General features: G+C 41.0%; 1 protein-coding gene across 3 annotated transcripts in view; it reads left to right on the top strand.

The window, feature by feature from the left end:
- The window catches only part of ANK3 (ankyrin 3), a 308301-nt gene that overhangs the window by 203053 nt on the left and 91214 nt on the right, over nt 1-14034 (top strand). For all 3 annotated transcript variants that reach the window (XM_056494940.1, XM_056494941.1, XM_056494942.1), the window contains exons 11-18: nt 84-182; nt 1866-1964; nt 3213-3311; nt 5375-5572; nt 6054-6152; nt 6870-6968; nt 10557-10754; nt 13204-13302. In XM_056494940.1, coding sequence (XP_056350915.1) covers nt 84-182; nt 1866-1964; nt 3213-3311; nt 5375-5572; nt 6054-6152; nt 6870-6968; nt 10557-10754; nt 13204-13302 — 990 coding nt within the window. The remainder of the gene's footprint in view (nt 1-83; nt 183-1865; nt 1965-3212; nt 3312-5374; nt 5573-6053; nt 6153-6869; nt 6969-10556; nt 10755-13203; nt 13303-14034) is intronic.

A 14034-nucleotide genomic window follows, 5' to 3' on the forward strand; every position in this document is an offset into this window, starting at 1 on the left:
AAAAAAATCTTCTATGTGAATTCCATACTCAGTTCTATTTTTTAATGACAAAGGTATCAAAATGTGTTCTTTCTCATTTCCAGAATGGTTTCACACCTCTTCACATTGCCTGCAAGAAAAACAGAATGAAAGTAATGGAACTTCTTCTAAAGCACGGTGCATCAATTCAAGCTGTAACTGAGGTAAGAAATGGTCTTTCCATGCTTGTCTTTGCTTTTCCTACAAAATTCATTGTAACTGTATTGATTAAAGTTTTAATATTTCTGAAAGAGCATGGACCAATTAAGTCAACAATTGTTGTCAATTAGATATTACAATAAAACTGAACAATAAAGTCAATTGCCCTAATGAATCACAAACTACTGATTTATGTTGGGATTACAGTGAGAATAACAAGTGAAATGTAAAAAATAAACTTTCTAAAATCTACCATTTCTGCCATTTTTTTCTGTAATTTAAGGCACTGAGAATGAAATTTGCTCTGTTAGACATTGAAGAGAAGACTATGCTTCACTCAAGTCATGTTTAAAAAGGTGGTTTAATTCAGACCTTGTTTTGGCTTCCCACAAAGAAGTTATATTCTCCCACCATCGGGAGACATCACAAATCAGCTAGACAGAAATCAATATGCTGTCACTTCAGTCAGCACGAGGTAGTCTGCACCCAGTTCTTGGAACAATACTGAGATTAATTAGGTACCTATGGGAATTTTAATCTCTATGTATGTATACCATACCAAGTTAGGAGAGGAGGAAAGATCACATATATGAATGTGTGACTACTGTGGCATGGGACATGTTAGAAAATGACAGGAAATTCCGTGGATTAAACAAAGTGCAATGGAAAATAGTTCATCTCCACAAAAGGGAGTTTGATTTAATGTCTGTGGGGTTGTTCTAACTACTCAGCAGCAAACCATAGAGATCCCTTCCTGGCTTGCTTGAGGGAGAAGAGTCTGCCCTGGCTACAGTTCATATAGCTCCAGACTAGTGTTTAAAAACTTTTAAAAGCATTTACTAAATTGTTTGAAACAGATAAAAGAATTAACACACTCAGCCAGTTATTCTGCCTTCCTGCTCATGTTTGCTGTTCTGCATGAGAAAGAAAGATAAGTGTTTTCCTCACTTCTATCCTCTGGGACTTGTATATATAATCTGTGGGGAAGCTGCCTAAATCATGGGGATTTCCAGAGATCCACTGAGCTTTCTCCTTTTCTTGGTAGCAAAACCAAACAAACCCTTCTGAAGCCTCTGGCTGACTGTTGGTACAGCTCTGCAGAAGCATCTGTGAGGAGGCTTTAGGGTGATTCTAAATGTTGACTACTGGAGAAATGTAAAAAAAAAAAAAATAGCAAAATCCTTGAGGTCATGTCCTGATGAATGACTACTCCCTTTTTCTCCCCTCTACTTCTCTCTCCCTCTCTTTCTCTACAGTTGGTCTTTCATATCCTCTGTAAGAGCAGTGGTGCAGATTCATGATGGTGATCTTTTTTGCATAAGCTGAATGTTTCAGAAAACATTGCCTTTGTACCAGGAATTCTTTTTTATTTTTTTTTTTTTTTCCCTGTTCCAAGATATTTAGCAAAAGCCTAATCTTAATCTTGCTTAGCTATGGTTGATTTTGTTGACAAAGAACTACTTAATTCCTAGACCATTTATATGTTTGCTTATGAACCACACTCATAGGTGTTTCCAATTCTGTGTTCTCTTTCATTTAAACACACGTATATGGTTTTAAGAAGATGAAACTCTCTCAGAAGAGCAAGCAGCTGGGTTTATTTGCTTTAGGAAAAATGTTTTCCTCATGGCATTCTAGTAAAGGCATATGGAATTAGGTATTTAAATGGACTCTGGTCTGTTTTTCAGTCGGGCCTAACTCCAATCCATGTTGCTGCCTTCATGGGACATGTCAATATTGTATCACAGCTAATGCATCATGGAGCATCCCCCAACACTACCAATGTGGTGAGTCACAGGTTTCCTTTCAGCAAGGCAGGACTGGGAATGTGTGCTAATATCTGAGAGCAGTACTGGGACCAAGTGCCCAATTCTGCTGTCCACCATCCACCTCTGTAGCACCTGTGGCTCGTGCTGGAGTCATGGGGAGGTGCAGCCTGCTGACTCCTACTTGGGAGATGCTTGGCAGGTTGAGGAGATTTCCAAAGAGGTTGACCCTAAATAGGCTGTAATCCCTTGATTTTCTGAAGTAAAGAACGAGAACATACTGTAGCTTCTCAGATGTAATTTTTGAGATCTGTGCTTGACTGTTGAGCGCTCTTTGCCCAAGACCAGGGGGCCTGCCATTTAAGGAAAATTCAACAGATTGCAGCAGATTGTGGGGACATATTGCCTGTGTCCACCCAGCCATGCGAGCTCACTCTTCTGCTGGCTGTGTACTGTGTGCCCCAAGGCTCCTGGGGCATGTGTTAAAACTGAACTTGTTCTTAGATGGGTGTTTGAAAGCTGGGAAGTGGAAGAGAAGCAGAAGCTTGTTGATCCTCTTTAACAGTTTGGCCTTCTTTTCACTTTCCAAACACAGGTGCACTTAGAAGACAATATTTTGTAAAAGTCTTCATCTGCTAATTCTATTAAATTACATAAAAATGCAATGCCTTTTCACCTTTTGTTGATGAGCAGGCATTTGTACCTAAAGACATATTGATACCCAAAAATATGTTGAAACCACTTTCCCTCCTGAATTGTTCTGGTTTCCTTGGATGTGTCTTTCATTAAATCCATGAAGCTTTAGATGAATGTACTCAGTAATGATTTTTTTTTCCTTCCTGTTCAATTGCCTCAGTGCTTGTCAGATAACAGATGATAGTAGAGACATAAGACATTACAGAAGGAAAACCAAATATATGTGTGCCTGAATATACAAAATTTGAAATACATTTTTTACTAAATTCAGCCCTACTTAAAAGGACAACATTTTAAACATTGCTAATAAAATGCTAGTAAAATAAAAATTGTACTAACGACGAAGGCAGTATTGAGTTGGGAAACTGACCCTGCAATAAATTGGTTTGCAGCACACAGTGACAGGTCAAATATTGATTTAATCTTACATCTTACAGACAGCTGCAGCAGAGTTTTCTAGTGGGGATCATTCTGAACTGGGTCGCTGGTATTTCTGTGTTTATGAAACATGCTGGTGTTTGTTCTTCCTGCAGTGTGTTTTTAATTCTGTTCTGTTTTTGCTGCTGCATGCAGAGAGGAGAGACAGCCCTGCACATGGCATCCAGAGCTGGCCAGACAGAGGTCGTCCGACACCTGGTTCAGAACGGAGCCCAGGTGGAGGCGAAAGCCAAGGTGAGGAGATGGCCCAGGTGTAACATACCTGGATGATCTGTACTGGACAAAGCAAAGACTCACATTCTTCTTGTGTGTGTGTCCTTCAGAATGAGGAAGAGGTGAAGCCAAGCCTTTGTGATGCCCACTGATACTTTGTTATGTACCCTCTCACTGTAGCCGCCAGTGATCGATCTCTAAGAGGCAGGACAGATGTCTGGTTGATACCATCCCAGTTTTTAATGTAAATTATCATGTGTTTGAAGGGTTTTGTTTGAAAGTGGGACTTAAGGAGGGAGAGGAAATCCTCAAATTTGATTTTATTTCAGCAGAACCCCCTGGCTTCTGGTGTCTCTTGTCATGTTCCTAAAGCAAAAGCCTGCATGTATTCAAAAACAGTTAGACTTCTATAGAACATCACCTAAAGGAAGGAGGCACAGTGAGAGGATGTATTAGAGGGCTGGAAAGAAGTAACAGATCCTATAGAAACAATTGCAGTTGAGGAAGGTAAGGGTGGAGGAAAACGAAACAGTCAAGAGGCATGAAGGAACACGCAAAATTATGGAAATCAAAGAGTTCCAGGAAACAGGCAGGGCAAGGAGATAAATGGGTGCAATAAATAGCAGACTTAATAGGTAAACTGAGGCAATATTTTTCCCCAAATGGTCATAAAAAAAAACCCCAAAAAAGCAAACAAACAAAACAAATAAACAAAAAAAAAAACCCAAACCAAACCTAAAGTATTTTTCATTGTGAAATTATCTGTGAATTGGGTCATAAGTAAGTTTGCTGTTAAGATTGTCTACTTCTAAGGAGCTCTGACTAAATATTTATAGCTGATACACTTTATATCTGCAAGGAGCCTGACAATAGAACTGATTCATGTGGTTTGTAAATTTCCAAAGACAGTCTTGAAAGTGAACAGCTTATGCTCAGAAGCAGTCATGCAAATATTTTCTGAGTAAATTCACAGAATTATTTAATTTGTGCAAACTGCCATTGCCTGTGATCAGGTTGTTATCATAAATAACAACTAAATGCAAGCAGCAGATTATACACCAGTGCTAACATCAGCTGTGAGAAATTTGTGGGAAATAGGCACAAACTGGAATCATTTAAGAACCACAAAGATGCTCCCCCAGTCAGAGGAGAACTGCCCTGCAGAGGAGCAGCATTTATATCCTGGCACACTCCCATCCTAAATCCAGAGGTGTAAAATTGCTCTTGTAGGGCAGAAGTCTCCCTTGAAGAAAACAGCCCAGAACTGCAGGACATGGGGTAGAAGTGCTCGAAAGGTAGGAAATTCAGCAGGGGAAAATGGGGAGAGAAAGATGCTTGGCCAGACTGTTGTGATAGTGTGCTTAATCCAAAGATTTTACAACAGAGAAGGGGAAGGACAAAAAAATGAAAAACAAATAACGAAGTGGTAAGAAATTTTCTCTTAAATGCTCAGAACAAGGTCACAACACCCTAATATTTTCATTGAAGGAAAATAAATAAACCATGTGATTCATGAACAGGGAAACACCTATACTTAAAACTATTCAGATTATTGTCTTCTGAATGAGAAGTAGAAAGTGACAATTAATTTCCACACCATGCTCTATTATCGGTTACATCTATGGAAAAGTTAACTGCAAAATGCCAAACAGTCATTCACCAGTTAGAAAACACAAAAATTATGATACTTTATTCAAGTTTCCAGGCAGTAATTGATTGACATATTAAATGTTGCTGTAAAACATATGAGAGATCAAAATGTGAGGAACAGAATTATGCTCTGGCTTTGTTCTAAGCCTGTTTGTCTGCAAAGTAAAGTGAGGGAAATCCAGATAAGGAAGAAAATTGATAAATTTATTAACTTTTATGGATTATGTCACTGTCTGGAATATTCTGTCATGCACTAACAAAGAGCAAGGTATCTTTATGGTATGACACAGAGAAAGCCAGTGTACAACATTCTAGCTAGCACCTCAGTAGAATTAACGCTCATTTGCAACTTTGAAAAGTGACAGAATGTGGGCAAATATTTTGTGTCCCAATGTGAGTCACAGTTTTGCCTGTGTTGTTCCCTCTGTGTTTAGGATGACCAAACGCCGCTGCACATTTCTGCCCGCCTGGGAAAAGCAGACATTGTGCAGCAGCTGCTGCAGCAGGGAGCATCTCCCAATGCAGCCACCACGTCAGGCTACACACCCCTGCACCTTTCTGCTCGGGAAGGGCATGAAGATGTAGCTTCTGTTCTTTTGGATCATGGTGCATCTCTGTCTATCATCACCAAGGTAAGCAAGCTGCAGGAGTGAAAGCTGGAATGATGGAACATACTTGTAGCAAGGGCTGCTTGTGAATTAAATGTAAGTGTAAGTGTGAGCTACATTTTATTAAAAGGACACAAGCTTCACGCTTGTACCTCAGGACCTGATGTATAACACATACCAGTGATCAGACATGCATTTTCTTGGAATGGAAAGAATGCAGGGCAGAAATTCCAGGTGGGTGTGTTGATAGGCATGCCCTTGGGTCTTTGGTAGAGTGAAGAAAGGAACTGACTCTTCCCTTGTTTAACATAGATAGAGCTTTGCCTTACAAGGGAAGGGCCTTCAGACCCCACAGGGCAGTTGGGAATCTGCAGACTTGCTGCCTGTACTCAGGACTACGTAAAGGGATGGATGGATGGAAGCAGCTGCATCCTTGCAGATCAGAGACAAACCTTACCCTGAGAAAGAGTGCCCAGGGCTGCTATGTTATTACTTTCTCTTACAGAAAGGATTTACTCCACTACATGTGGCTGCAAAGTACGGGAAAATTGAGGTAGCCAACCTCCTGCTTCAGAAGAATGCATCTCCTGATGCTTCTGGAAAGGTAGGACAGAAGAAGCCACTGCCACTTGCCTAGCAAATATCTCAAACCAGATAATATTTTATTAATGTTCTCCTACCTACTTACCATCACACTAGTATCCACAGCCTGGGTTTAGCTGGTTTCATGTGGTATTCCAATTCCTGCTGGGACTGCCAAGAGCCAGCAAACTCTCGATAAAGTGACTTTTATTGTCACTAATTGACAACAAAGTGATGTGCTCTGTGTTCACATCCAGAGGAATGGAGGCAAACCATTCCCCTGTGCTCCTGCCCAGACTGTTTACAGTCCTTATCAGAATATTTGGGTAGCTGGCTCTGCTTCCCCAGGTCTCATGACAGGGGTGGAGGTCAAAGGCCAATCAGACCTCAAGCTTTTTAAACCAGCCCAGCTTGGATTTTTACAGATCCAAGGGGAAGTCTACTTATCCACAGTGCAGTAAAAGGAAAACATTGCCAAAGGTGTGACCTCCTTACCCTAGGGGCAGCACAGACATGTGCTTCTCAGTTCATCTTCCCTGGGAAAAGTGAATGGGGCTTTCACAGCTCAGGAAGGATTTCCGAATTTGTTTTATTTTTTGATTTTAAAAGTTCCCTAAGACTCTGGATGCATGAATAACAAATGTGGTTTTTCACCTTATCTACTGGAATTTTCCAAACTCCTGAGTTTCCCCTGGAGAGAGTCTGTAACAGCACTTGTTTGTTCTGCATGTGTTTTTAGAGCGGTTTAACACCACTGCATGTAGCTGCGCACTACGATAATCAAAAAGTGGCCCTCCTCCTCTTGGACCAGGGAGCTTCACCTCACGCCTCTGCCAAGGTACAAGTACTGGCCACTGTGGGGGAACAACACCCAGGCTTTTTATGTTGCTTTATTCCCTCTCTACCCCTGTTCTTTCTAGACTGTGTATGTTTGCAGTTACAGGAGACTCAGTGAACCTTGCTTGCTAATGTTTCACATCCACATAAAGCTGCTAGAATAATCCTGCAGGTGAATAAAGTAGCAAGTCAAAAAAGCAAATAAAGATGCAGAAACACTTTAAATCATCAGTTTCAGTCTCAGAAAATACTGAGCCTTGCTTTCATTTGTCCAGCCTCTCCAGTAACTTCTCCAAGCTAGTCAACTTTGTATCATTGCATCATTAGATCTGTGCAGGGCAAGCTTGGGTTCAAAGCCCTGCTGTACAGGGCTACTTCTGTTTGTGCCACAGGATGACATCTGAGGTGAGATAAGTTTCTCAGCACAATAGATGTAATTATTCATGTGCTTCACAATACTGCTACCCCAGTGTAAATGGACTGGCAAGAAATAAAACTAGTCACAGCCCTGCTTTAATTGTAATTTACTGTAGGCAAGACAATACCTAGTATAAGGTTTCAGAGGATATGAAAGAATAAATATGTAAACTTATTCTGGTAGTGCATAGAACAAAGAGAATTTAGAGAAGCTTTAACTATTTCATTTGTGGATCCTGGTTTTAAGTATGGGATGGATAAATACTATAATCAATCAAAGTATAATTGATATTTGAACAGGAACACTAGGTAAATCAGGGAGGAAACATATGTAGGTTAAAGCAGGTTAAGTGCAGTGTAAATGCCTCATTTGAAACAACCCAGATAATTTCCTTAAATCACTGCAAAAATAAAAATAAAAAAAGAAAACAACAACCCTGTGGAGAAAGGACAGCTAGTGGAAAAGCCAGCATTGCAGTTAGATGGGCAGAGCTCCATGATTGCCTTCCTCTCACCCGTGGCTGAGTGCAGCCATAGCACTGGAGGCCTTCTGCATGGCTGAAGGAGAGGATGGAGTGTGCCATGCATGGTAGGTCCCAGAGTTTGTAGTGCAAGGGGGGGAAATTAAATAAACCCAGACTGCCAGCAGCAATGGCGCAGTTTAAAATCAATACTGTCGATAGTGGCAATCTGCCAGAGCTGTGCCCCAGGGGGGAACTGGAGTGATCTCTCATCTTTCACTACTGCAGCACAGCACTCTTAAATACCACGGGGGGGGGAAGAAAGGGCCTTCTGAAGAGGATGAGAAGGTACTGACCCAGTTTTCACTGAAAGAAGCTGCCAGTGGGAGCTGTGCATCCTGAAGGGGTGGGGATTGCAGCAGCCCCTGTCAAGGGCTTAGGAAGTCCAAACTAAGGTGGAAGCCCTACAGACTGTGGTACAGCATTGCACAAACTCATGTGTCAGGTCATCTTAGCTTCCCCATTGGTAACAGAACAGTTCTGCAGCTGCCACTTCAGGCCTCGAAGGGCCAGCTGTAAGTGTGCCTAAAAGAAAGCATTTGTTAGTGTTCTGCTGCACGTGAGCCACAGCAGCAGTCAGCAGAGTGTCAATACTAAATAAAATTCACCATAACATGTTTGTTGCTTCGGACATCCACTGTGCACTCACCTGAAAGATGATGTTGGGTAACAGGAGATGGTTTCCTGTACCTTTTGTAAATGTGGTCCAGTAAATAAATGTTATGTCATATCTCATCACTGGCTCCACAGTTAGTTTCATCAGAAGTTGCCTTTCCTGTGACACCACTGCCTTTAAACTGATCTTAAGAGTGGCTCATTAACTAAGCCCAGCAAAAGTTGCCTTGAAGAGTGATAAGTGACAGGGTATGGGAAATGAGCATGTCAGAGTACAGTGCACTGGTACAGTTGTTCTGATGAACCATTCCTCTCTTTCATAGGCAAAAATTGTGCCTAATTGCACATGTGGCTTATCCCTGGTTCGCATTTGGCATCCACTTTACAATGACTTTCTTCCTCGTCACACAATCCCCAAAGTCTTAGTCTTCTCTATCCCTTCATCTTTACCATTTTCCCTTTTTCCACTCCTTTCCATGGCAACCAGAATAATCCAATACCCTTCCTTCTAAACTTGTCTGTTCCTTTCTCCATCTATGCATAGTGACAGAGTGCTGCCCTTATGAGGAGAAGATGCAGACTGGGACTGAGCTGAATTTCAGCTTTTATTTTTCAGCTCTCTTTTTGCCTTCTCTTGGCAACCTGCTGCTGCCCATTCCAGTGAAAGCAGTATATGCCCATTTCTGAGGAAAAGGCTTGGAAACTGCATTTGTTATTTTATATAATGTCATATGAGCTCCATTTAAAGGAGTTAGGTTTTAGCAGATATGCAGGATTTAGCATGTAGTATTTAGGATTTATTAGATGCTCATGTGGCAGTGGTTGTTTTACATGGCAGTATCATGCAGGAAGTCTAAGGGAGAGGATTATGTTTGTTGAAGGTTACAGAACCTTTTCCACATGAAACTAGTGCTGTGCATCTCTTGCTGCCAGATTCCTACTAAAAGTCTCTTGGAATCATTTGTGAACCCCCATGTATTTCTTACTTGCTGATACCTGCATTGCTCTGCATCTCTTGTGACCTCCATTTTCAGACCAGCCCTGCTGCTCTGTGGGTGCAGGGAGGAGCCCAGCCAGGTGAACGCTTTGTGCCTTTAGGGAGATTTTATTGGGCTGGGTAATCTGAGATGCAAAAATACAAAATGGTTTATGCAGCTTGAGTCTCATCCTCCCTGCCCCCACCTTGTCCCTGATTCACATGCAAATGTGTGCACATTTGTCATTTGCTTGAAAATGAGGACCAATACATTTCTGAAAGACAGGAGGTTCTTGACTAAACAGTCATTGAAATCTGTACCCAAAACTCCATCAGAGTTTTGGTATTTGTGTGCTGATCAGTTATTCTTTTTATGCATTTATCTATTTTCTGCCTGTCTTTTTTTAGAGTTACAAAATTGTATCATGCAATAGACACTGCATTTTTATTTTTAGTGGTGGGCTCCCTGGGTGCACATATTGGAAGGAATCAAAAGATAAGGAATGCATGATTCTGTAGTTATATGCTTCAGTTTTGCCTTGATCTGGAAAAAAGCCAGCTTGTCAGTAAGGTTTAGGGTAAATGCAGCAAGAAAGGCCATATTTAATGTACATAATGCTTTTATTCACACTGGGAAATGGGAAAAAACCCCAAACAATAACAGCTGTTCTGAGTTATGAACACACATCCTGCTCTTCTGTTTGTTAAAGATTTTATGTACGTTTAAGGAAAAGGAGCAAATATCTGTGAAACAAAACTCAAACTCCTGTTTCTATAGATTGTCCTTTCCTGAAAAGGCTTTTTTTTCCCAAATTTAAAAATTTACTTCAGAATCCTCTTCTTTGTAGCAGTACTTTCCAAAAAAAAAAAAAAAGGAAAAAGAGAGATTGTTTAAAGGTCAGATACATTGGTTCCTACAGCCTGTTAACATTGTATTTGACTGTGTTTGACAGAATTTTTAGAATTAATGGCATAATTATTCAGAGTTGGATAGGTACAGAAAAGTGATTTATCACCTTGTTCAATGAGCAGCCCGCAATGAGGTGCTTTCTGTTGGCAGAATGGTTACACACCCCTGCACATAGCTGCCAAGAAGAACCAGATGGACATAGCAACCACGCTGCTGGAATATGGTGCCGATGCCAACGCTGTCACCAGGCAGGGCATCGCCCCTGTGCACCTCGCCTCCCAGGACGGCCACGTGGACATGGTGTCCCTGCTGCTCTCTAGAAACGCCAATGTCAACCTCAGCAACAAGGTGAGTGTTCCCCCTGCCTGGGGCTGAGGCTGTGGAGAGATGTGATGAGAACGAGAGGGCCTGCCAATTAAATTTCGCCCACTGGGATTCTGTGCATGCTGAAATTCAGCCACTGCAGGTGTTTCAACACACATCATCATCTCTCCTAGCAAAGAGCAGCATGCCATGTCACACTGAATGAACTGTGCTTTGTAGTGCCCAAGGTTTGGTGATAACACACGCTGCAGTGGAATTCATTAATCCAGCATTAATTTGTGCTAGTCTGCCAAAACATGGCCACAGAGAAAATACCTTCTTCCCCACAGGGGCTACTGGGGCTCGCACCTGTCATTTGTCAGCCTCTAGGAATATGCCTGCCCATTTTTCAATTGTTACATGTGTAATTGTAACATTTGCTACACTTTTTTGTTTTGTTTTCTTTTTTTTTTTTTTTTGTATTCGTAATATTTTTAGCACTGTAATATTTTATTACAAAAAATGTAGCATGTACCAGAGAAAGGTAACAAATATTATCCACCTATGATGGAGGACTTGTTCAGGGATGGTGACTTTTTAAATGGGATCATTACAGCAGCTTTGAGATTTTGTTCCTTAATATAAGTGATTCTTCCTCCCCAGTGTAGTTTCCTTAGCCCACAGTGACTTTTGCTGTAATTTCTCCTGATGGTAAGAAAGGAAAGTTGATATATTTTAGTTTACATGTGAATTCATAGACTATTAAGTCTGCATTATAGCAATGTTTCTAGCACGTGTGGCCTTAATTCTTTAAATGCCCCACTAGACATTGTTATTTGACATTGTCAAGTGCAGTTACAGTATGGCTAGACACAGAGGCAATAGAAATTTTTTTCTCATGGAGAATATTTCTTATTCTCAGCAGGTAGGAAGAGTCAGTATCCTCTGAGGCAGTGGGTGCTCCTGCACAGGGCTCCTGTGTTTTCCTGCTTCTAACTTTCCAATTTGATTATTTGTGGGTCCTCCTTCAGAAAGCTTCTCTTGCAGATGTGGATTTTTTTTTTCCCCACAAATTTCAATTGTGTGTGGGATTATGCAGTGCAGGATGGACTTTGTATCCCCACAGGGAAACTTGCAGTGAAGTGTTCTGCATTCATTGGCTATCCCATTTTGCAGCTGAGGCTAATACAGGGAGCATGATTGAAGTGCTTGGCACATTGATTCAGTGCCACCAGAGGTTAATTACCTGCAGCATCCTTCAATCTGTTCAGTTGTAATCTCCAGTTTCTCATTGTGCTGATAACACCACCTTTGGGGAGTAATTCCCCTCCATACTCTCCCAAGGATGCACATTTCCTCAGAACACAGCACCTCTACATTCAAGGCAAATGTTTAAAGCCCACTGACTTCTGAGTTTTACGGTGGGAGTAAAAAGAGCATTTATTTCTTCAGAAATAAACAGAATGGTTTGGAGCTGCATATTCAGAGCCCCTACACTGAGCACTTATTAAATCTTTTTAGAAGGTTTGGCCATTACTATCCAGGCTCCATTAGGTAATTTATAGTTGGTTACCATCACATATAAGTCACATAAGGTGACCCACCTAAGCTGTGTTATCATCAGGATTTCTTCTTGGAGTGAAATGCAGTGCAACACTCTCAAAATAACTGGCCTTGGTAGGGAGTGCACCGTGGATGTGGATTTGGGTTCACAGGTAGGAACCTTAGTGAGTGTTCCTGCCTGATGTGACAGCTGCTACCACTTGCTCTTCTGTCTGGTGCTAAAGGCAGTAGGAACAGGAGAGAAAATCAACCGTAATTTTCAAGTGAAGGATATTCTTTCTCATCCCTAAAAACATCTCAGCAGATTCTCTCTCCTTCCCATTTTATCTTCTATGCCTTTTATGTGGCAGTTGCATAGTTTTCTGAGGTTTTGAGGATATTTAGATATCAAGTTTTAAATAAGAAAATTACTATCAGTATTCATTTTCTATCAAGTCTGTATACTCCATGAGCAGAGAGAAATGGGCCTGATCTCAGAGAAATGCAGTTTTATTCTTTTGGTTTTGTGTCTGAAAATGATCAAGTAGAGGAGTAAAAGCTAAGGAAGGATAAAACTGAGTGAATGTAAAAAACTTGCAGAAGTGTAAACAATGATTCAATACTGCTTTTAAAGTCTGACTCATTATAAGGAAGTAAATTAGGAGGCAAAAAATACGATGTGATTTTTTCCTTAAAGTGCTCTAATTTGCTATCCCATCTGTAACCCTGCACGTAGAAATGTTCACTCTTAAAGAAACATAGTCTGCCTGCCTTTTGAACTGTACTTTCCTGCAGATTAAGGGTGTGATTACAAGGCACCTTGTACAGTGAAAGTGGAATGTGTAACTTCTTTAAATGTAGTTGGATTTTGAGTCTTACTGATACCTGAATTTTCATTTTAGTAGTTATGTGCCTCCTCTGGAGATTGTTACCTGTTGTTTTTGATTTACAGAGTGGACTGACGCCCCTCCACCTGGCTGCCCAAGAGGACAGGGTCAATGTAGCAGAGGTCCTGGTTAACCAGGGAGCTGCTGTAGATGCACAGACGAAGGTATGAACACCACTGTCACATGAAATATTTCCTTCAGGGAGGCATGAGCCTCTAGACAGGACTAGAAACTTATTTCAGGGTGAAACTGAAATAGCAGCAGAGAAACATTCTTGTAATAAATTATTGCAGAATATATTCTGAAAACTGAAGATACATAAACTCGTGTGTTTAATGTCAAGCTCAGCCTTTGAGCAGTAAGCTTATTTCTCACCAAATATTTTGATCAATATAGGTTTAGATTGTATCCTATTATTGTGCTTCACTGAAGGTAAGTGGGATTGATCTAGTTTTTGAGTAAGGAAACAGTTATCTGATATGAAAGACATATATGCAGTGGTGGTCTATATATTTGGACTCCTAAGTATGAGACCTGGATTTTCAAGGTGCTTGGGGTGGCTTTTGAGACCCCCAGTGATGACACCTCCCGCTTCACAGTATTGCTTTTTAAGATCCATGTCCTGAAACAAAGACCACTTGCAGAAATGGTTTTATGCTCCCTAATGTTGTACAGTGCTCAGAATTTAATTATAATGATCTCAGTGTTGATTACAATTACATTCCTCATGTGTTATTTAGATCTTGGAGGCATTCCTTTAGCCGGGAAGGGAATCAGTTGAGATCAAATTCTTGGACTGTAGCAGATCAAATCAGCTAAATGAACCAGGTCTCACAGTCTGACCTGCACTCCACAGCTCTCTGCTAGGTGTATGCCACAAGTTAGGTGCTGTGCTT

This window comes from Oenanthe melanoleuca, chromosome 6 (genome assembly GCF_029582105.1).
Source record: "Oenanthe melanoleuca isolate GR-GAL-2019-014 chromosome 6, OMel1.0, whole genome shotgun sequence".
NCBI lineage: Eukaryota > Metazoa > Chordata > Aves > Passeriformes > Muscicapidae > Oenanthe > Oenanthe melanoleuca.